The following is a 21,806-nucleotide window of genomic DNA, read 5'->3' on the forward strand; positions in this document are numbered from 1 at the left end:
GTCACACAACACCTTGTATTGTGGTCACACTATTGTTCACACAACACCTTGTATTGTGGTCACACAACACCTTGTATTGTGGTCACACTATTGGCCACACAACACCTTGTATTGTGGTCACACTATTAGTCACACAACACCTTGTATTGTGGTCACACAACACCTTGTATTGTGGTCACACAACACCTTGTATTGTGGTCACACAACACCTTGTATTGTAGTCACACTATTGGTCACACAACATCTTGTATTGTGGTCACACAACACCTTGTATTGTGGTCACACTATTGTTCACACAACACCTTGTATTGTGGTCTCACAACACCTTATATTGTGGTCATACTATTGGTCACACAACACCTTATATTGTGGTCACACTATTGGTCACACAACACCTTATATTGTGGTCACACTATTGGTCACACAACACATTGTATTGTGGTCACACTATTATTTTATTAACTACACATCCATCCAATATACCATGTGCTTCTTAAAATATTCAAATATAGCTGAAAATCAAAGGTGCTTTCTAAATATCAGTTGTCACATATGCAGAACAGTCTTTCACAATACCATGCTAAGATTGAAACTTTTTTTTTTTTACTTAAGATAAATTGTACTTCAACTTCAATTTGTTTTTTTTTTTTTTTTTTTTTTGGGGGGGGGGCAGGAGAGCTGCTCCATCTGCTGAGTTCTCAGTTGACAGGATTCGACATCTGATGTCTTTCTTGGCCATGTTGGGTCCAAGCCCAGACTGGAATGTTGGACTGTCTGCAGAAGATCTATGTACTAAAGAGTGTGGCTGGGTCCAAAGAGTCATCCAGGATCTAATCCCTTGGGATGCTGGCACTGACAGTGGAGTCACTTATGAGGTATTTCCATGTTTTAAGTAAAGAAATTTGTATCTGTTCTCTATTTTCTGGTTTTGTAATGGTTTACATCGAGTATGACTTTGCCTCTTTGAGTATTTGTAGATCAGTAATCTAATAAAAGCTGTTTAGGAATAATGAACAAAATAATTGTATATTTACGGTATATTGTCCATCAACACCATCTTGACAGTGGTCAGTGAAGTCCTAAATCTTCAGTTAATATAACTCAATTCTACCTCAACAATCTAGGGAAGTATATAGTGTCTGTGCCTGACCTGTGTGATTTTTCAAGAGACTCCTTTTGTATGATTTGTTTATTCTTTAATATTTAAATAAACTATCTAGCAATTTTTGCAAATTTGAACATTACTAATTATCATTAATCTCACTCTTTAATTTATTTTATCCCACACCAGTTACAGCCAGACTATTAAAAACTGTTCACTACAAAATCGGTACAGGTAATAAAAGATTGGGAAGATCTCACCTGTTATCTGAAGATACCTTCAGAAGGCAGCACAGGAGGACAAGAATGGGTGGAGTAGTTTAGTCACTATACACCCCCCTTGCGCCCCTTATGCAGGGTGCCCACCCTAACAAGGGCAGTACCCGATTATTGCCCTATAGTAGTGATTAGTGAGGGTTGTTATACAGCTCCCTCCCAGCTCTTCTCACTTATGTACCTGATTAGGTCTTTCCTCAACTGATAGATGAATACAAGTGACCACAAAGACACGTTTACATTAGTCACCATTGATTCAGCACTACCTTATCATTGGTTAGTGTAGAGGGGGTATTATGAATAGAACTTCCTGATAATAATTTAGCCAGATATATAGTGGCTGTATACTTTAGGGTACTGTCACACATTGAAATTTCCATCGCTACGACGTTACGATTCGTGACGTTCTAGCGATATCGTTACGATATCGCTGTGTCTGACACGCTACTGCGATCAGACACCCTGCTGAGAATCGTACGTCGTAGCAGATCGTATGGAACTTTCTTTCGTCGCTTGATCACCCGCTGACATCGCTGGACCGTTGTGTGTGACAGCGATCCAGCGATGTCTTCGCTTGTAACCAGGGTAAACATCGGGTAACTAAGCGCAGGGCCGCACTTAGTAACCCGATGTTTACCCTGGTTACAAGCGTAAACGTAAAAAAACAAACAGTACATACTCACCCGTCGGTGTCCTTCAGGTCCCTTGCCGTCTGCTTCCTGCTCTGAGTGCCGGCCGGAAAGTGAGAGCAGATCACAGCGGTGCTGCGATCTGCTCTCACTGTACGGCTGCACTCAGAGCAGGAAGCAGACGGCAAGGGACCTGAAGGTCACCGACGGGTGAGTATGTACTTTTTGTTTTTTTACGTTTACGCTGGTAACCAGGGTAAACATCGGGTTACTAAGCGCGGCCCTGCGCTTAGTTACCCGATGTTTACCCTGGTTACCCGGGGACTTCGGCATCGCTCCAGCGCCGTGATTGCAACGTGTGACAGCAGTCTACGACGCTGGAGCGATATTCATACGATCGCTGCGACGTCACGGATCGTGCCGTCGCAGCGATGAAAATTTCAATGTGTGACAGTACCCTTACATCAGATATTTGACACATCTCAGTTGCCGGCCATTTCGTAGCCCCTCTAAAACTTTTTTCCTTTTGGTGATATGACTTATGTAATACTATCCCGCACATTATATGTGTGGGATGCCTATCGTCCATGTTTGGATCTGGTTGTGCGCTTTTAGCTGGTAGCAGGGGTGAAAGCATCACCTGTCTACAATATGAGGAGCTGTAGCGCCAAATAGGAGTATACACCCCTTTAGAGATGTTTATGGCTGATTCATTGACACATCCCTTGATGATGTAAACTGTGTCAGATGTCAGTGACTCGCATTGTGTACTGTTGATCAAAAACACACCTATCGCATATATCGCATATTGCATCATGTGACAATGACTTATACCACGTCATGTGGTTCAATGATACACCCATTGATGACTCATTTTGCATCGTCCATTGATGATGTGCACTGTGTCGTATACATCCGGAACCTGCCTCTGGACAGTGGTTGGCACATTACTCCATCTGTGGATATTGGATGGCCTGGTGAATGACGAATCAGACAAGCCCCTAATGACATCTTGCAGTGCAGCATTCTTGGCCAATTCAGTACGGCCCCCCTCTTGCAGCTGACAGGTACTTATGTCAGACACAATGACTTTTTAGAGGGGTCATCACAGCCGAGGTAAGACATATGCCCTGGAAGCCATCAGGAACATTTTAGGTGACACTATCTAACATGCCCTTATTTGAATCTTCAGTTCCACTGCACTACTCAATTAACCTTTATTAATATCCAATACATATCAACCCCGCTAATATATTTTACCCTGATCAGGCCTATGGAAAAAGGCTAAAATGTGTAGGGAATGGTTGGGATTCATTGATACACGGTCATACTTGGGTACTACCCTTACTGCGGGAGTCCTGCATTTGGGACATGACAGGGAATATTAGGCACTGAACTAATTCACCCATCCCTGTCCTCCCATACTGCCTTCTGAGGGTTTTCTTCAGAGAAACGGGTGAGATCCCCGAAATCTATTATTACCTGCAATGATTTTGTCATGAACACTTTTTAATAGTCTGTGTCACATATACTTGTACAGTGAAGTCACCTTTATAAAAGACTCCTGTCCACAGACTCAGTCAGACTCAGGACCACCATCCGGGCATTACTGCCCTGACTGGTGTATTGGGCCCGATGACCAGAGGGGGCCCACATCAGGCTCGTCTCTTCAGGTCAACGACCCCAGCAGCAGGATTCTGCCTGTGCAGAAACTGAACCTGCGTCTGAGAAGCACCTTCAGTTAAACTATATTGCCGTGCGGACCCAGGCAATAGTTAAAAGCTGCCAGTCAATCAGAGGCTGGCAGCTAATGTCAGCATGCACGTCGCCGGTGTATGACATCATTGTCATTCGCCAGCGAGTGCACACTTGAACTGCGTGTAGGGAACTTCACTGCAGGAGCGCGGCAAGGTAAGGATAACTCTTTTTAATTTTTATTGAAAGCGTCAGGGGCCAGGATGGGAGACATGGGGGAGGATGGGAGACACAGGGGCAGGATAAGATACACGGAGAAAAATGGAGACACGGGGAAGAATAGGGACACAGGGGACAAGAATGGAGACACAGGGGGCAAGAATGTAGACACGGGGGAACAATGGACACGGGGGAACAATGGAGACACAGGGCAAGAATGGAGACACAGGGGCAAGAATGGAGAAACAAGGGGCAGGATCATAGGGCACAGGTTGGACAGATGGGGCAGGATCATGGGGCAGGATGGAGACACGGGGCAGAATCATGGGGTTGGATGGATACAATGGGGCAGTATCATGGACAGGATGGAGACAGATGGAGCAGGATCGTGGGGCAGGATCATTGGACAGTTGGAGTAGTATCACGGGACATCACATGGGGCAGAATAGCTACTGATGAGGGCAGGATGAGAGAACATATGGGGCTAGGATAGAAGAACATATGGCTGGAGTCAAGACACATGGGAGCCAGGATGGGGGATATTATTACCATAGGGGCCAATTAAGGGATATTATTACTGCAGTCATGTATTTATTTTGTTTTTTTAGGATACTGTTTTAAATGCGGGGGCGGTCCTGTTATCGTGCCGAGCGACACTATGCCGCCTTTTTTTCTTCATCTGGTGTAGTGTAGACATTGGGAAAAAATTAAGCAATGTGATCGGCAAGCGGTGCTCTAGATAACTATGTTATTCCCTGCAGAGACAAGCCCTGGTTAGAAGAAGTGATGGCGGTCTGTGCTGGATGAAGATGAAAAGCAAAGATGAAGGACTTCACCTAGAGATGTCACTGGAGAGTCAGTGTGTTACCTGTACACTGACACTATACACTGCATACTATATACAGCGGTCCTGTGTACAATGTCACCAGTGATCGCTGTATTACCTTTACACTGACACTATATACTCCTGTGTATAATGTCATTGATCACTGTATAACCTATACAATATATACAGTGCCTATGTGTATAGTGTCACTATTGATCACTGTATTACCTGTACACTGATATTGTATACAGAGCTCCTGTGTATAATGTCATTGTTATAAACTTAGTGCTTAAGTGCAGTGGCGAATCAAACATGGAAAAATAGAAAAAACAGATATAGTAGTGTGAACATGACTCTGACCGCTAGAGGGAGCCAAAACACTACAGACAAATAAAGGTAAGAACAAATTAGATGGCGGAGACCGAAACAAACTTTTGGTCTGGACTAGGGTTGAGCGACTTTTATTTTTATAGGATCGGGTCGGGTTTCACGAAACCCGACTTTCTCAAAAGTCGGGTCGAGTGAAATCGGCCGATCCTATAAAAAAGTCGGGGTCGGCCGAAACACGAAATCCAATGCAGTGCAATGGGATACTATGGTTCCCAGGGTCTGAAGGAGAGGAAACTCTCCTTCAGGCCCCGGGATCCATATTTAAGTGTAAAATAAAGAATCAAAATAAAAAATATTGATATACTCACCCTCGGACGCGCCCTGGTACTAACTGGCAGCCTTCCTTCCTAAGAATGAGCGCGTGAATGACCTGCGGTGACGTCACGGCTTGTGATTGGTCGCGTGAGCGGTCACATGGGCGGCCGCGACCAATCACAAGCCGTGACATCATCTTAGGGCCTTCACGCGCTCATTCTTAGGAAGGAAGGCTGCCGGAAAGAAGCAGGGCGCGTCCGAGGGTGAGTATATACCTAATAGGAATATACTCACCCTCGGCTTCTTTCCGGCAGCCTTCCTTCCTAAGAATGAGCGCGTGAAGGGCCTTAGATGACGTCACGGCTTGTGATTGGTAGCGGCCGCCCATGTGACCGCTCAGGTGACCAATCACAAGCCGCGACGTCACCGCAGGTCATTCACGCGCTCATTCTTAGGAAGGAAGGCTGCCAGTTAGTACCAGGGCGCGTCCGAGTATATCAATATTTTTTATTTTGATTCTATATTTTACACTTAAATATGGATTCCGATACTGATTTCCGATATCGCAAACATATCGGAACTCGGTATCGGAATTCCGATACCAGATTCAGAAGATCGCCGACCTCATGGCTGACCCCACACAGGGGTCGGGTCGGGTTTCATGAAACCCGACTTTGCCAAAAGTCGGCGACTTCTGAAAATGGCCGACCCGTTTCGCTCAACCCTAGTCTGGACTATATTATATACTAGCTGTTTCCAGCCAGCTAACGTGTGGCATGCTCATTGCTATCTAATTAACGCTGCTAGTGATTAAACTAAAGTAAATAATGACAACATTCAGTAGCGCTTACGCAGGTGGTAAATTAACTTAAAATGAAGTTAATAACAATAATAATAATTAAAAATCAGAATAATACTAATACATTTTATTTGCAGTGTAAATTCAAAAGAAAACTGGATTTGTGTGGTAATGTGTGGGGACAGAGCCTCGTGTGGTAATGTGTATTGACGGAGCCTCATGTGGTAATGTGTGGGGACGGAGCCTTGTGTGGTAATGTGTGGGGATGGAGCCTCGTGTGGTAATGTGTGGGGATGGAGCCTCATGTGGTAATGTGTGGGGACAGAGCCTCGTGTGGTAATGTGTGGGGACGTAGCCTTGTGTGGTAATGTGGGGGCAGGATTATGTGTGGTAATATGGTGAGGGGTGGGATTATGTGTGGTAATGTGGTGGGGGCGCGATTATGTGTGGTGATGTGGTGTGTGGGAGGGATTATGTGTGGTGATGTGGTGGGTGGGAGGGATTATGTGTGGTAATGTGGTGGGGGGCGGGATTATATGTGGTAATGTGGTGGGGGCGGGATTATGTGTGGTAATGTGGTGGGGGCGGGATTATGTGGTAATGTGGTGGGGGGTGGGATTGTGTGTGGTAATGTGATGGGGGCGGGATTGTGTGTAATATTGGGGTGGGGGGGCGGGATTGTGTGTGGTAATGTGGGGTGCGGGATTATGTGTGGTAATGTGATGGGGGCGGCATTATGTGTGCTAATGTGGTTGGGCTAGATTCTGTGTGGTAATGTGATGGGGGCAGGATTGTGTGTGGTAATGTGGGGGTGGGATTGTGTGCAACAATGGGGTGGGGGCGAGATCATGTGTGGGGGCGGGATTATCGATATATATATATATATATATATATATATATATATATATATATATATATATATATATATATATATACAGTATATACACACTGAATGTCCCCAGCTCTCCCTGGATCCTGAATGTCTCTGTATATTGCATTGATTTTCTGTGCTTTCCCTGGCATCTGAGTGTCTATGTGCAGCGCATACAATCTTTTTCTGGTATGCTTTCTTACTCATCATCTTGTTTCCATCACCTGTTTCATGTCTCTCATTATGTTATTCTGGCATATCTTTGAGTGGTCAGTCCAACCCCTCCTTCTCTTTATGACCTTTGCTTAACTCTTTACATCTGGTCTCCCATACCCACCCACCTCCTCATTCACACCTGATTGCCCTTAGCTGGGGATATATTCAGACCCAGGAGTCTGACCCAGAAGTAGTCTGAACCATGCATCTTTCACATTCTATCTTTCAAATAACAGATTTTTTATAATTTGAATTAGACTGAATTGGACTGGAATGTAACAGAATGCCAAACCACTACAATGTTTCGGTTTATTTTCTCTTTTACAACATACTACTTTCCTTGTTACAATCTCCTGCAATCCCTCCACCCAGCAAAGATCTAGTCATTTCTCCCTCAATACTCCCCAGCCATCTCACCTTCTCCTCAGAACTGTACCTCCACATACAATCCTTTTTCTCCAGACACACACCATCATGTCCTATCCTGCTTCCACCTTCTAACACTCTGTCTGCTGTTGTGAATTAGACTTTTTGGCTCCCTCTTGTGGTCACTAGTGGTATGACTCTGGGATTGTCTTTTTTCTGTTTGGCACTCACCTGGGTCGTTAGTCCAGGGGTGTCGCTATATTAACTTCCTGGATCCTTAGTCCAGTGCCTGGCATCGTTGTAATCAGATCCTTCTGTTGCTCCTGTCTGCTGGTCCTGGCTCTTGCAAAATTAAGCTAAGTCTTGCTTCTTTGTTTTTTTGAGTTACTTGCTTTGCTTCTATTTTTGTCCAGCTTGTACTAAATGTGATTTCTGACCTTGCTGGAAGCTCTAGGGGGCTGGTGTTCTCCCCCCGGCCGTTAGACGGTTCGGGGGTTCTTGAATATCCAGTGTGGATATTTTAATAGGGTTTTTGCTGACCATATAAGTCATCTTACTATTTCTGCTATTAGCTAGTGGGCCTCTCTTTGCTAAATACCTAGCTCATTCTTATGTTTGTCTTTTCCTCTTACCTCACCGTTATTATTTGTTGGGGGCTTGTATCCAACTTTTGGGGTCTTTTCTCTGGAGGCAAGAAAGGTCTTTCTTTTCCCTTCTAGGGTTAGTTAGTTCTCCGGCTGGCGCGAGACGTCTAGAACCAATGTAGGCACGTTCCCCGGCTACTTCTATTTGTGTTGCTAGGATTAGATATATGGTCAGCCCAGTTACCACTGCCCTATGAGCTGGTTTTTTTTGTGTTTGCAGACTTGGTATTTATTCCTGAGACCCTCTGCCATTGGGGTCATAACAGTATGCCAGGCCTACATTGAATGTTTAATGCATTGCAGAAGTGGGATATAAGAAAGGAAATTCAGATTTTTTTTTTCCTCTCTTCCTCCCCTTTACCTCTGAGTGGCTTGAGCTTGCTGCAGACATGAATGTCCAGACCTTGATTACAAGTGTGGACCAGCTTGCTGCTCGTGTGCAAAGCATACTAGATTTTGTTACCAGTAGTCCTGTGTCTGAACCTAAAATACCTATTCCTGAACTGTTTTCTGGAGACCGATTTAAGTTTAGGAATTTCAGGGATAATTGTAAATTGTTTCTATCCCTGAGACCCCGTTCATCTGGAGACTCAGTTCAGCAAGTTAAAATTGTTATCTCTTTTTTACGGGGCGACCCTCAGGATTGGGCCTTCTCGCTAGCGCCAGGAGATCCGGCATTGGCAAATATTGATGCATTTTTTCTGGCGCTCGGATTGCTTTACGAGGAACCCAATCTTTAGGTTCAGGCAGAAAAAGCCTTGCTGGCTATTTCTCAGGGCCAGGATGAAGCTGAAGTGTATTGCCAAAAATTTCGGAAATGGTCCGTGCTTACTCAGTGGAATGAGTGTGCTCTGGCCGCAAACTTCAGAAATGGCCTTTCTGAAGCCATTAAGAATGTGATGGTGGGTTTCTCCATTCCTACAAGTCTGAATGATTCCATGGCGCTGGCTATTCAAATTGACCGGCGTTTGCGGGAGCGCAAAACCGCTAATCCTCTGGTGGTGTTGTCTAAACAAACACCTGATTTGATGCAATGTGATAGAATTCAGACCAGAAATGAGCGGAAAAATCATAGATGTCAGAATGGGTTGTGTTTTTACTGTGGTGATTCTACACATGTTATATCAGCATGCTCTAAACGCCTAACAAGGGTTGTTAGTCCTGTCGCCATTGGTAATTTGCAACCTAAATTTATTTTGTCTGTGACTTTAATTTGCTCATTGTCCTCCTACCCTGTTATGGCGTTTGTGGATTCAGGTGCTGCCCTGAGTCTTATGGATCTGTAATTTGCCAAGCGCTGTGGTTTTGTTCTTGAGCCGTTGGTTAATCCTATCCCTCTGAGGGGTATTGATGCTACGCCATTGGCGGAAAATAAACCGCAGTTTTGGACACAGGTAACCATGTGCATGACTCCTGAACATCGGGAGGTGATTCGTTTTCCTGTTCTGCATAAAATGCATGATTTGGTCGTTTTGGGGTTTCCATGGTTACAGACTCATAATCCAGTCTTGGATTGGAAGGCAATGTCTGTGTCAAGTTGGGGCTGTCAGGGTATTCATGGTGATTCCCCGCCGGTGTCTATTGCTTCCTCTACTCCTTCGGAAGTTCCTGAGTATTTGTCTGATTATCATGATGTGTTCAGCGAGTCCAGGTCCAGTGTTCTGCCTCCTCATAGGGACTGTGACTGTGCCATAGATTTGATTCCAGGTAGCAAATTTCCTAAGGGAAGACTATTTAATCTGTCTGTACCTGAGCATACCGCAATGCGTTCGTATATCAAGGAATCTCTGGAGAAGGGGCATATCCGTCCTTCCTCTTCCCCTCTTGGTGCGGGATTCTTTTTTGTGGCCAAGAAGGACGGATCTTTGAGACCTTGTATTGACTATCGGCTTTTGAATAAAATCACTGTTAAATTTCAGTATCCTTTGCCTCTGTTGTCAGACTTGTTTGCCCGAATTAAAGGTGCCAAGTGGTTCACCAAGATAGATCTTCGTGGTGCGTACAACCTTGTGCGCATTAAGCGAGGAGATGAATGGAAAACCGCGTTTAATACGCCCGAAGGTCATTTTGAGTACTTGGTGATGCCTTTTGGGCTCTCTAATGCTCCTTCAGTGTTTCAGTCCTTTATGCATGATATTTTCCGGAAGTATCTGGATAAATTTATGATCGTTTATCTGGATGATATTCTGTTTTTTTCTGATGACTGGGACTCGCATGTAGAGCAGGTCAGGATGGTGTTTCAGGTTTTGCGTGAGAATGCTTTATTTGTTAAGGGCTCAAAGTGTCTCTTTGGAGTACAGAAGGTTCCCTTTTTGGGGTTTATTTTTTCCCCTTCTGTGGTGGAGATGGACCCAGTTAAGGTCCGTGCTATTCATGATTGGACTCAACCCACGTCAGTTAAGAGTCTTCAGAAGTTCTTGGGTTTTGCTAACTTCTACCGTCGTTTTATTGCTAATTTTTCTAGCATTGCTAAACCTTTGACGGATATGACCAAGAAAGGTTCTGATGTTGCTAACTGGGCTCCTGCAGCCGTGGAGGCTTTCCAGGAGTTGAAGCGCCGGTTTACTTTGGCGCCTGTTTTGTGCCAGCCTGATGTCTCACTTCCCTTTCAGGTTGAAGTGGATGCTTCTGAGATTGGGGCAGGGGCCGTTTTGTCGCAGAGAGGCCCTGGTTGCTCTGTGATGAGACCTTGTGCCTTTTTCTCTAGGAAGTTTTCGCCTGCTGAGCGGAATTATGATGTTGGCAATCGGGAGTTGTTGGCCATGAAGTGGGCATTTGAGGAGTGGTGTCATTGGCTCCAGGGTGCTAAGCATCGTGTGGTGGTCTTGACTGATCACAAAAATTTGATGTATCTCGAGTCTGCTAAACGCCTGAATCCTAGACAGGCCCGCTGGTCATTGTTTTTCTCCCGTTTTGACTTTGTGGTCTCATATTTACCAGGTTCAAAGAATGTGAAGGCTGATGCTCTTTCAAGGAGCTTTGTGCCTGACTCTCCTGGAGTCGCAGAACCAGTTGGTATACTCAAAGAGGGAGTTATCCTGTCAGCCATTTCTCCGGATTTGCGACGTGTGTTGCAGAGATTTCAGGCTGGTAGACCTGACTCTTGTCCACCTGAAGAACTGTTTGTTCCTGATAAGTGGACCAGCAGAGTCATTTCCGAGGTTCATTCCTCGGTGTTGGCAGGGCATCCGGGAATTTTTGGCACCAGAGATCTGGTGGCTAGGTCCTTTTGGTGGCCTTCCTTGTCACGGGATGTGCGGTCATTTGTGCAGTCCTGTGGGACTTGTGCTCGAGCTAAGCCTTGCTGTTCGCATGCCAGCAGGTTGCTCTTGCCCTTGCCTGTCCCGAAGAGGCCTTGGACACACATTTCCATGGATTTCATTTCACATCTCCCGGTGTCTCAGGGCATGTCTGTCATCTGGGTGGTATGTGATCGCTTTTCTAAGATGGTCCATTTGGTACCTTTGCCTAAGCTGCCTTCCTCTTCCGATCTGGTTCCTGTGTTCTTTCAGAATGTGGTTCGTTTACACGGCATTCCTGAGAATATTGTGTCTGACAGAGGATCCCAGTTTGTTTCCAGGTTCTGGCGATCCTTTTGTGCTAGGATGGGCATTGAGTTGTCGTTTTCGTCTGCCTTTCATCCTCAGACTAATGGACAAACGGAGCGAACTAATCAGACTCTGGAGGCTTATTTGAGGTGTTTTGTTTCTGCGGATCAGGATGATTGGGTGACCTTCTTGCCGTTGGCTGAGTTTGCCCTTAATAATCGGGCTAGTTCCGCTACATTGGTTTCGCCATTTTTCTGCAACTCTGGTTTCCATCCTCGTTTTTCCTCGGGACATGTGGAGCCTTCTGACTGTCCTGGGGTAGATTCTGTGGTGGATAGGTTGCAGCAGATCTGGAATCATGTGGTGGACAACTTAAAGTTGTCACAAGAGAAGGCTCAGCGTTTTGCCAACCGCCGCCGCGGTGTGGGTCCCCGACTTCGTGTTGGGGATTTGGTATGGCTGTCTTCTCTATTTGTTCCTATGAAGGTCTCCTCTCCTAAATTTAAGCCTCGCTTCATCGGTCCTTACAAGATATTGGAAATCCTTAATCCTGTGTCCTTTCGCTTGGATCTTCCTGTGTCGTTTGCCATTCACAACGTGTTCCATAGGTCTTTGTTGCGGCGGTACGTTGTACCTGTGGTTCCTTCTGTTGAGCCTCCTGCTCCGGTGTTGGTTGAGGGCGAGTTGGAGTACGTTTTGGAGAAGATCTTGGATTCTCGTCTCTCCAGGCGGAGGCTTCAGTATCTGGTCAAGTGGAAGGGCTATGGTCAGGAGGATAATTCCTGGGTGGTTGCCTCTGATGTGCATGCGGCCGATTTAGTTTGTGCCTTTCACGCTGCTCATCCTGATCGCCCTGGTGGTCTTGGTGAGGGTTCGGTGACCCCTCCTTAAGGGGGGGGTACTGTTGTGAATTAGACTTTTTGGCTCCATCTTGTGGTCACTAGTGGTATGACTCTGGGATTGTCTTTTTTCTGTTTGGCACTCACCTGGGTCGTTAGTCCAGGGGTGTCGCTATATTAACTTCCTGGATCCTTAGTCCAGTGCCTGGCATCGTTGTAATCAGATCCTTCTGTTTCTCCTGTCTGCTGGTCCTGGCTCTTGCAAAATTAAGCTAAGTCTTGCTTCTTTGTTTTTTTGAGTTACTTGCTTTGCTTCTATTTTTGTCCAGCTTGTACTAAATGTGATTTCTGACCTTGCTGGAAGCTCTAGGGGGCTGGTGTTCTCCCCCCGGCCGTTAGACGGTTCGGGGGTTCTTGAATATCCAGCATGGATATTTTAATAGGGTTTTTGCTGACCATATAAGTCATCTTACTATTTCTGCTATTAGCTAGTGGGCCTCTCTTTGCTAAATACCTAGCTCATTCTTATGTTTGTCTTTTCCTCTTACCTCACCGTTATTATTTGTTGGGGGCTTGTATCCAACTTTTGGGGTCTTTTCTCTGGAGGCAAGAAAGGTCTTTCTTTTCCCTTCTAGGGTTAGTTAGTTCTCCGGCTGGTGCGAGACGTCTAGAACCAACGTAGGCACATTCCCCGGCTACTTCTATTTGTGGTGCTAGGATTAGATATATGGTCAGCCCAGTTACCACTGCCCTATGAGCTGGTTTTTTTTTGTGTTTGCAGATTTGGTATTTATTCCTGAGACCCTCTGCCATTGGGGTCATAACAGTCTGCTACTCCTCATCTCTGGTGACGTATCCCCAAATCCTGGCCCTCCTCAACACATCCCCACACTCATTTCTAACCCACTGCCACGATCCTCTGCACGTTTTCCCAACCATGATAACCTCATACCCATTCAGCCCCCACTCCCCTGGCCCCCCTACCTGGAGCACTATGGAACGCACGCTCTGTCTGCAACAAACTGCCATTTATCCATAACCTCTTCATCACCAACAAACTCTCTTTCCTTGGCATCACTGAAACCTGGCTCACCCCTCTGACTCAGCCTCTCCAGTTGCGCTTTCCTATGGCGGATTCCACCTCTCACACCCCTCGCCTCAGCAACAAATGTGGTGTAGTGGTTGGCTTGCTCCTGTTTGACACCTGCTCCTTTACACCAATCCCGCTACCACCCTCCGCTACTCTTCCCTCGTTTGAGGTGCACTTCATCCGCATCTATTCCCCTTCTAACCTCCAGCTGGCTTTCATCTACCACCCCCCAGAACTAGCCATCTCCACTTTTCTCGACCACTTCACTACCTGGCTACTTCATTTCCTGTCTGCTGACATCCCCACTATCATCATGGGTGATTACAATATCCCTAATGACACTTCCACCTCAGCTGCCTCTAAACTTTTATCTCTCACTGCTTCCTTCGGCCTCACTCAATGGTCCTCTGAGGCCACTCACATAGATGGCCAGATGTTGGACCTCTGTTATGATCCGGTGGTAGGATCACCAAACTGACCTGATAGGTACACCTGAATAGTAGGACAAGCTTCGGGGATGTGGGAACTATACCGACCGCAATCCTGATCCTATCCACACACACTAAAGGCAGCCGTGGAGCATTACCTAAAAACCTAGACACCTCTTCACAGCCTGAGAAACTGGCTACCCCTAGAGAGAAAGCAAAGCCTCACTTGCCTCAGAGAAATAACCCCCAAAGTTTAGACAGCCCCCCACAAATAATAACGGTGAGTTAAGGGGAAAATACAAACGTAGGAATGAAAAACAGGTTTAAGCAAATGAGGCCCGCTAACACTAAATAGACAGAAAATAGCAAGGGATCTGTGCGGTCGGTACAAAAACTATCCACGCAGAAAGTACAAGAACCCACACACCGACTCACGATGTGAGGGGCGCACTCTGCACCCCAGAGCTACCAGCAAGCGAAAAATCATATATAAGCAAGCTGGACTGAACAAATCATATACTGAGAAACATTTTCAAGGAAACAATGAGCAAAAAGAACTAGCAAGACTTAGCTTCTCAGAAAGAGACAGGTCACCAGGGAAATCCAGGAGAGGTCAGAACCAGCACTGAATACAACGACAGCAGGCAACAAGTAAAGGTCCAGGTGGAGTTAAATAGGAACCAGCATAGCAGGAAATGAGGCAGCTGAGCCCAGCTCCAGACCCGCAGAATCGCTAAAGGCCACCAGAGGGAGCCCAGACGGAATTCACAACAGTACCCCCCCTTGAGGAGGGGTCACCGAACCCTCACCAGAGCCCCCAGGCCGATCAGGACGAGCCGAATGAAAGGCACGAACCAAATCGGCCGTATGGACATCAGAGGCGACAACCCAGGAATTATCTTCCTGACCATAGCCCTTCCATTTAACTAAGTGCTGAAGCCTTCGTCTCGAAACACGAGAATCCAAGATCTTCTCCACCACATACTCCAATTCTCCCTCGACCAAAACCGGACCGAACCACAGGCACCACATATCTCCGCAACAATGACCTATGGAACACATTGTGAATGGCAAATTATGCTGGGAGGTCCAAACGAAATGACACAGGGTTGAGGATTTCCAAAATCTTATAAGGACCGATGAAACGAGGTTTGAACTTAGGAGAGGAAACCTTCATCGGAACATAACGAGAAGACAACCATACCAAATCCCCCACACGAAGTCGGGGACCCACACAGCGACGGCGGTTAGCAAAACGCTGAGCCTTCTCTTGTGACAACGTCAAATTGTCCACCACGTGGTTCCAAATCTGCTGCAACCTATCCACCACAGAATCCACCCCAGGACAGTCAGAAGGCTCAACCTGACCTGAGGAAAAACGAGGATGAAAACCAGAATTGCAAAAAAAAGGCAAAACCAAAGTAGCAGAACTAGCCCGATTATTGAGGGCGAACTCAGCCAATGGCAAAAAAGTCACCCAATCATCCTGATCAGCAGAAACAAAACATCTCAGATAAGTCTCCAAGGTCTGATTAGTACGTTCGGTTTGGCCATTCGTCTGAGGATGGAAGGCCGATGAAAAAGATAATTCAATGCCCATCTTAGCACAAAAGGACCGCCAAAATCTGGACACAAACTGGGATCCTCTGTCAGACACAATATTCTCAGGAATACCATGCAAACGAACCACATTCTGAAAAAACAGTGGAACCAAATCGGAGGAGGAAGGCAGCTTAGGCAAGGGCACCAAATGGACCATTTTAGAAAAACGATCACAAACCACCCAGATAACAGACATCTTCTGAGAGACTGGAAGATCCGAAATAAAATCCATGGAAATATGCGTCCAGGGCCTCTTCATGACAGGCAAAGGCAAAAGCAAACCACTGGCACGAGAACAGCAAGGCTTGGCCCGAGCACAAATCCCACAGGACTGCACAAAGGAACGCACATCCCGCGACAAGGAAGGCCACCAAAAGGACCTAGCCACCAAATCCCTGGTACCAAAAATCCCAGGGTGACCCGCCAACACCGAAGAATGAACCTCGGAAATGACTCTACTGGTCCATCTATCCGGGACAAACAGTCTCTCCGGTGGACAACGATCAGGTCTATCGGCCTGAAACTCCTGCAGTACCCGCCGTAAATCAGGGGAGATGGCAGACAAAATCACCCCTTCTCTGAGGACACCAGCCGGTTCAGAAACTCCCGGAGAGTCAGGCACAAAGCTCCTAGAAAGAGCATCAGCCTTCACGTTCTTCGAACCCAGAAGGTATGAAACCACGAAATCAAAACGGGAGAAAAACAGCGACCATCGAGCCTGTCTAGGATTTAGCTGTTTAGCAGACTCGAGATAAGTCAAATTCTTGTGATCCGTCAAGACCGCCACACGATGTTTGGCTCCCTCAAGCCAATGTCGCCACTCCTCAAATGCCCACTTCATTGCCAACAACTCCCGATTACCAAAATCATAATTCCGCTCGGCAGGCGAAAACGTTCTTGAAAAGAAAGCACATGGCCTCATCACAGAGCCATCAGAGCTTCTCTGTGACAAGACAGCCCCTGCTCCAATCTCAGAAGCATCAACCTCGACCTGGAAGGGCAGAGAGACATCCGGCTGACGCAAGACAGGAGCCGAAGAGAACCGACGTTTGAGCTCCTGAAAGGCATCCACGGCCGCAGGAGACCAATTCGTCACATCAGAACCCTTCTTGGTCAAATCTGTCAAAGGATTAACCACACTGGAAAAGTTAGTGATGAAGCGACGGTAAAAATTAGCAAAACCCAAGAACTTCTGAAGACTTTTTACCGATGTAGGTTGAGTCCAGTCATGAATAGCCTGGACCTTGACTGGATCCATCTCAATGGTAGAAGGAGAAAAAATAAAGCCCAAAAAGGAAACCTTCTGGACTCCGAAGAGACATTTAGAGCCCTTCACAAACAAGGCATTGGCTCGCAGGACCTGAAATACCATCCTGACCTGCTTCACATGAGATTCCCAATCATCAGAAAAGACCAAAATATCATCCAGGTACACAATCATAAACCTATCCAGATACTCTCGGAAGATGTCGTGCATGAAGGACTGGAACACAGAAGGGTCATTAGAAAGCCCAAAAGGCATCACCAAGTACTCAAAATGGCCTTCGGGCGTATTAAATGCTGTTTTCCATTCATCGCCCTGCTTTATACGCACAAGATTATACGCTCCACGAAGATCTATCTTGGTGAACCAACTGCCCCCCCTAATCCGAGCAAACAGATCGGACAACAGTGGCAAAGGATACTGAAATTTGACCGTGATGTTATTTAGAAGGTGATAATCTATACAGGGTCTCAGAGAACCATCCTTCTTGGCCACAAAAATGAACCCCGCACCCATAGGGGACGAGGACGGGCAAATATGCCCCTTCTCCAAAGACTCCTTGATATAACTCCGCATAGCGGCATGTTCTGGCAAAGACAAATTAAAAAGTCGTCCCTTAGGGAACTTACTACCAGGAATCAAATTTATGGCGCAATCACAATCCCTATGAGGAGGTAGGGCACTGGACTTGGGCTCATCAAATACATCCTGGTAGTCCGACAAAAATTAAGGGACTTCAGAAGGAGTAGAAGAAGCAATTGACACCAAAGGAGCATCGCCATGAATTCCCTGGCAACCCCAACTTGACACAGACATTGCTTTCCAATCCAGGACTGGATTATGGGCCTGCAGCCATGGCAGACCTAACACGACAACATCATGCAAATTATGTAACACAAGAAAGCGAATCACCTCCTGATGAACAGGAGTCATGCACATGGTCATTTGAGCCCAGTACTGAGGTTTATTCTTGGCCAATGGTGTGGCATCAATTCCCTTTAGTGGAATAGGGAATTGCAAAGGCTCCAAGATAAAACCACAGCGCCTGGCAAAGGACAAATCCATCAAATTCAGGGCGGCACCTGAATCCACAAAAGCCATAACTGAGTAGGATGACAGAGAGCAAATTAAAGTAACAGACAAAATGAATTTAGGTTGTACAGTACCAATGGTGACAGACTTAGCGAAGTTTTTTGTGCGCTTAGAACAATCTGAGATAACATGAGCAGAATCACCACAGTAAAAGCACAACCCATTCTGACGTCTGTGATTTTGCCGTTCAATTCTGGTCAGAATCTTGTCACATTGCATAGACTCAGGCTTCTGCTCAGAAAATACCGCCAGATGGTGCACTGGTTTGCGCTCCCGCAAACGCCGATCAATCTGAATGGCCAAAGACATTGACTCATTCAGACCTGCAGGCGTGGGGAACCCCACCATAACATCCTTAATGGCTTCAGAAAGACCCTTTCTGAAAATCGCTGCCAGGGCACACTCATTCCATTGAGTGAGCACAGACCATTTCCTAAACTTCTGACAGTAAACCTCTGCTTCATCCTGACCCTGGGAGAGAGCCAGCAAAACCTTTTCTGCTTGGTCTACCAGATTAGGTTCCTCATAAAGCACTCCAAGCGCCAGAAAAAATGCATCCACATTTTGCAATGCAGGATCTCCTGGCGCCAGAGAGAATGCCCAATCTTGAGGGTCACCACGCAACAAAGAAATAATAATTTTAACTTGCTGAACCGGATCACCAGAGGAACGAGGTCTCAGAGAAAGGAATAATTTGTAATTATTTTTAAAGTTCAAAAACCTAGATCTGTCTCTGGAGAACAGCTCAGGAATAGGTATCTGAGGCTCTGACATAGGACTGTGAACTACATAATCCTGAATGCCTTGTACTCTAGCAGTGAGATGATCCACACTAGAAGACAGACTCTGAAGGTTTCATAGCTGCAGCTGAATTCTGAACCACCCAGAGATTAAGGGGAGGAGAGAGGCTAGACACACTGCAGAGGAAAAAAAAATGAGCTCAGGATTTCTCTTATCCCTCTTTTGCGATGCATTAACTCTTTACAGGCCTGCTGTACTATTATGATCTGGTGGTAGGATCATCAAACTGACCTGATAGGTACACCTGAATAGAAGGACAAGCTCCGGGGATGTGGGAACTATACCGACCGCAATCCTGATCCTATCCACACTGTTATGATCCTAGTGGCAAGGATCACAAGTAGGACTAGCTAAGGAACTAAACCGACTACAAACTCTGGGGAAGTGGTAACTGAATTGACCGCAACCTGATCCTATCCGCAAACAACTATAGGCAGCCGTGGAACGTTACCTGAAAATCCTAGACGTCTCTTCACGGCCTGAGAAACTGACTATTCCTAGAGGGAACGAAAGTCCTTACTTGCCTCAGTGAAATGACCCCAAAGATATAGAATAGCCCCCCACAAATATTAACGGTGAGTTAAGGGGAAAGCACAAACGCAGAGATTAAATTAGATTTAGCAAATGAGGCCCGCTAACACTAGAAAGCAGAAAATAGAAAGGGGACTGTGCGGTCAATTAAAAACCCTATTCAAAATATCCACGCAGAGATCGCTCGAGCCCCCGCACCAACTAACGGTGCGGGGGAAGCAACTCTGTACCCCAGAGCAAACCAGCAGAAGAAATCACATATTAGCAAGCTGGACTAAACTCATCATACACAGAAATCATATTGCAGACTGATGAGCAAAAAAATAATTAAACAGAACTTAGCTTCTCCTGAAGAGACTGAAACCGAAGATAATCAGGAGTAATCAGAATAGCACTGAGTACATTGACAGCCGACAGCAAGTGGAAGTGAAACAGAGCTAAAATAGGAAACTCCCAAGTGAATGACGAGGCAGCTGATCAGCCACAGACCCGCAGGATAACAAACAAAGCCACCAGGGGGAGCCCAAAACAAAAGTCACACAATACCACCTGTGACCACAAGAGGGAGCCTGAAAACAGAGTTCACAACAGTATTCCCCCCTTGAGGAGGGGTCACCGAACCCTCATCAAAACCCCCAGGGCGATCAGGGTGAGCCACATGGAAGGCACGAACCAAATCGGCCGCATGAACATCAGAGGCGACAACCCAGGAACTATCCTCCTGACCATAGCCCTTCCATTTAACCAAATACTGAAGCCTCCGTCTAGAAATACGAGAATCCAAGATCTTCTCCACCACGTATTCCAATTCTCCCTCAACCAGCACAGGGGCAGGAGGCTCAACCGGAGGACTCACAGGCACCACATACCTCCGCAACAACGACCGATGAAACACATTATGAATAGCAAACGATGCTGGGAGGTCCAAATGAAATGACACAGGGTTAAGGACTTCCAAAATCTTATAAGGACCGATAAACCGAGGCTTGAACTTAGGAGAGGAGACCTTCATAGGAACAAAGCGAGAAGACAACCACACCAAGTCCCCAATGCGAAGTCGGGGACCCACACAGCGACGGAGGTTGGCAAAGCGCTGAGCCTTCTCTTGTGACAGCTTCAAATTGTCCACAACATGATTCCAAATCTGATGCAACCTATCCACCACAACATCCACTCCAGGAAAGTCAGAAGGCTCCACCTGACCCGAGGAAAAACGAGGATGAAACCCCGAATTACAAAAAAAAGGAGAAACCAAAGTAGCAGAACTAGCCCGATTATTAAGCACAAATTCGGCCAACGGCAAAAAAGTCACCCAGTCGTCCTGATCAGCAGAAACAAAACATCTCAAATAGGTTTCCAAGGTCTGATTAGTTCGTTCGGTTTGGCCATTCGTCTGAGGATGGAAGGCCGACAAAAAAGACAAATCAATGCCCATCTTAGCGCAAAAGGTCCGCCAAAATCTAGACACAAACTGGGATCCTCTGTCGGAAACAATATTTTCAGGGATCCCATGCAAACGAACCACATTTTGAAAAAACAGCGGAACCAACTCGGAGGAGGAAGGCAACTTAGGCAAGGGCACCAAATGGACCATCTTAGAAAAACGATCACACACCACCCAGATGACAGACATTCTCTGAGAGACAGGGAGATCTGAAATAAAATCCATGGAAATGTGCGTCCAAGGCCTCTTCGGGACAGGCAAAGGTAATAGCAAACCACTGGCACGAGAACAGCAAGGCTTAGCCCGAACACAAATTCCACAAGACTGCACAAAGGAACGCACATCCCGCGACAAGGAAGGCCACCAAAAGGACCTGGCCACCAAATCTCTGGTACCAAATATTCCAGGATGGCCCGCCAACACCGAAGAATGAACCTCGGAAATAACTCTGCTGGTCCATCTATCCAGGACAAACAGTCTCTCCGGTGGACAACGGTCAGGTCTATCCACCTGAAACTCCTGCAGCACTCGTCGCAAATCTGGGGAGATGGCAGACAAAATCACCCCTTCTCTGAGAATACCAGCCGGCTCTGAATCTCCAGGAGAGTCAGGCACAAAACTCCTAGAAAGAGCATCAGCCTTTACATTCTTCGAACCAGGCAGGTACGAGACCACAAAATCAAAACTAGAGAAAAACAACGACCAACGAGCCTGTCTAGGATTCAGCCGCTTGGCCTACTCGAGATAAATCAGATTCTTGTGATCAGTCAAGACCACCACACGATGCTTAGCTCCCTCGAGCCAATGTCGCCACTCCTCAAATGCCCACTTCATAGCCAACAACTCCCGATTACCGACATCATAATTCCGCTCGGCAGGC

The 21,806-nt window shown here is 46.3% G+C and overlaps 1 protein-coding gene across 3 annotated transcripts in view; it reads left to right on the forward strand.

Moving 5' to 3' along the window:
• The window catches only part of SPON1 (spondin 1), a 1,148,287-nt gene that overhangs the window by 567,975 nt on the left and 558,506 nt on the right, over positions 1–21,806 (forward strand). For all 3 annotated transcript variants that reach the window (XM_077288119.1, XM_077288120.1, XM_077288121.1), the window contains one exon: positions 674–875. In XM_077288119.1, the coding sequence (XP_077144234.1) occupies positions 674–875 (202 nt within the window). The remainder of the gene's footprint in view (positions 1–673; positions 876–21,806) is intronic.

This window comes from Ranitomeya variabilis, chromosome 2, assembly GCF_051348905.1.
Source record: "Ranitomeya variabilis isolate aRanVar5 chromosome 2, aRanVar5.hap1, whole genome shotgun sequence".
Classification (NCBI taxonomy): Eukaryota; Metazoa; Chordata; class Amphibia; order Anura; family Dendrobatidae; genus Ranitomeya; species Ranitomeya variabilis.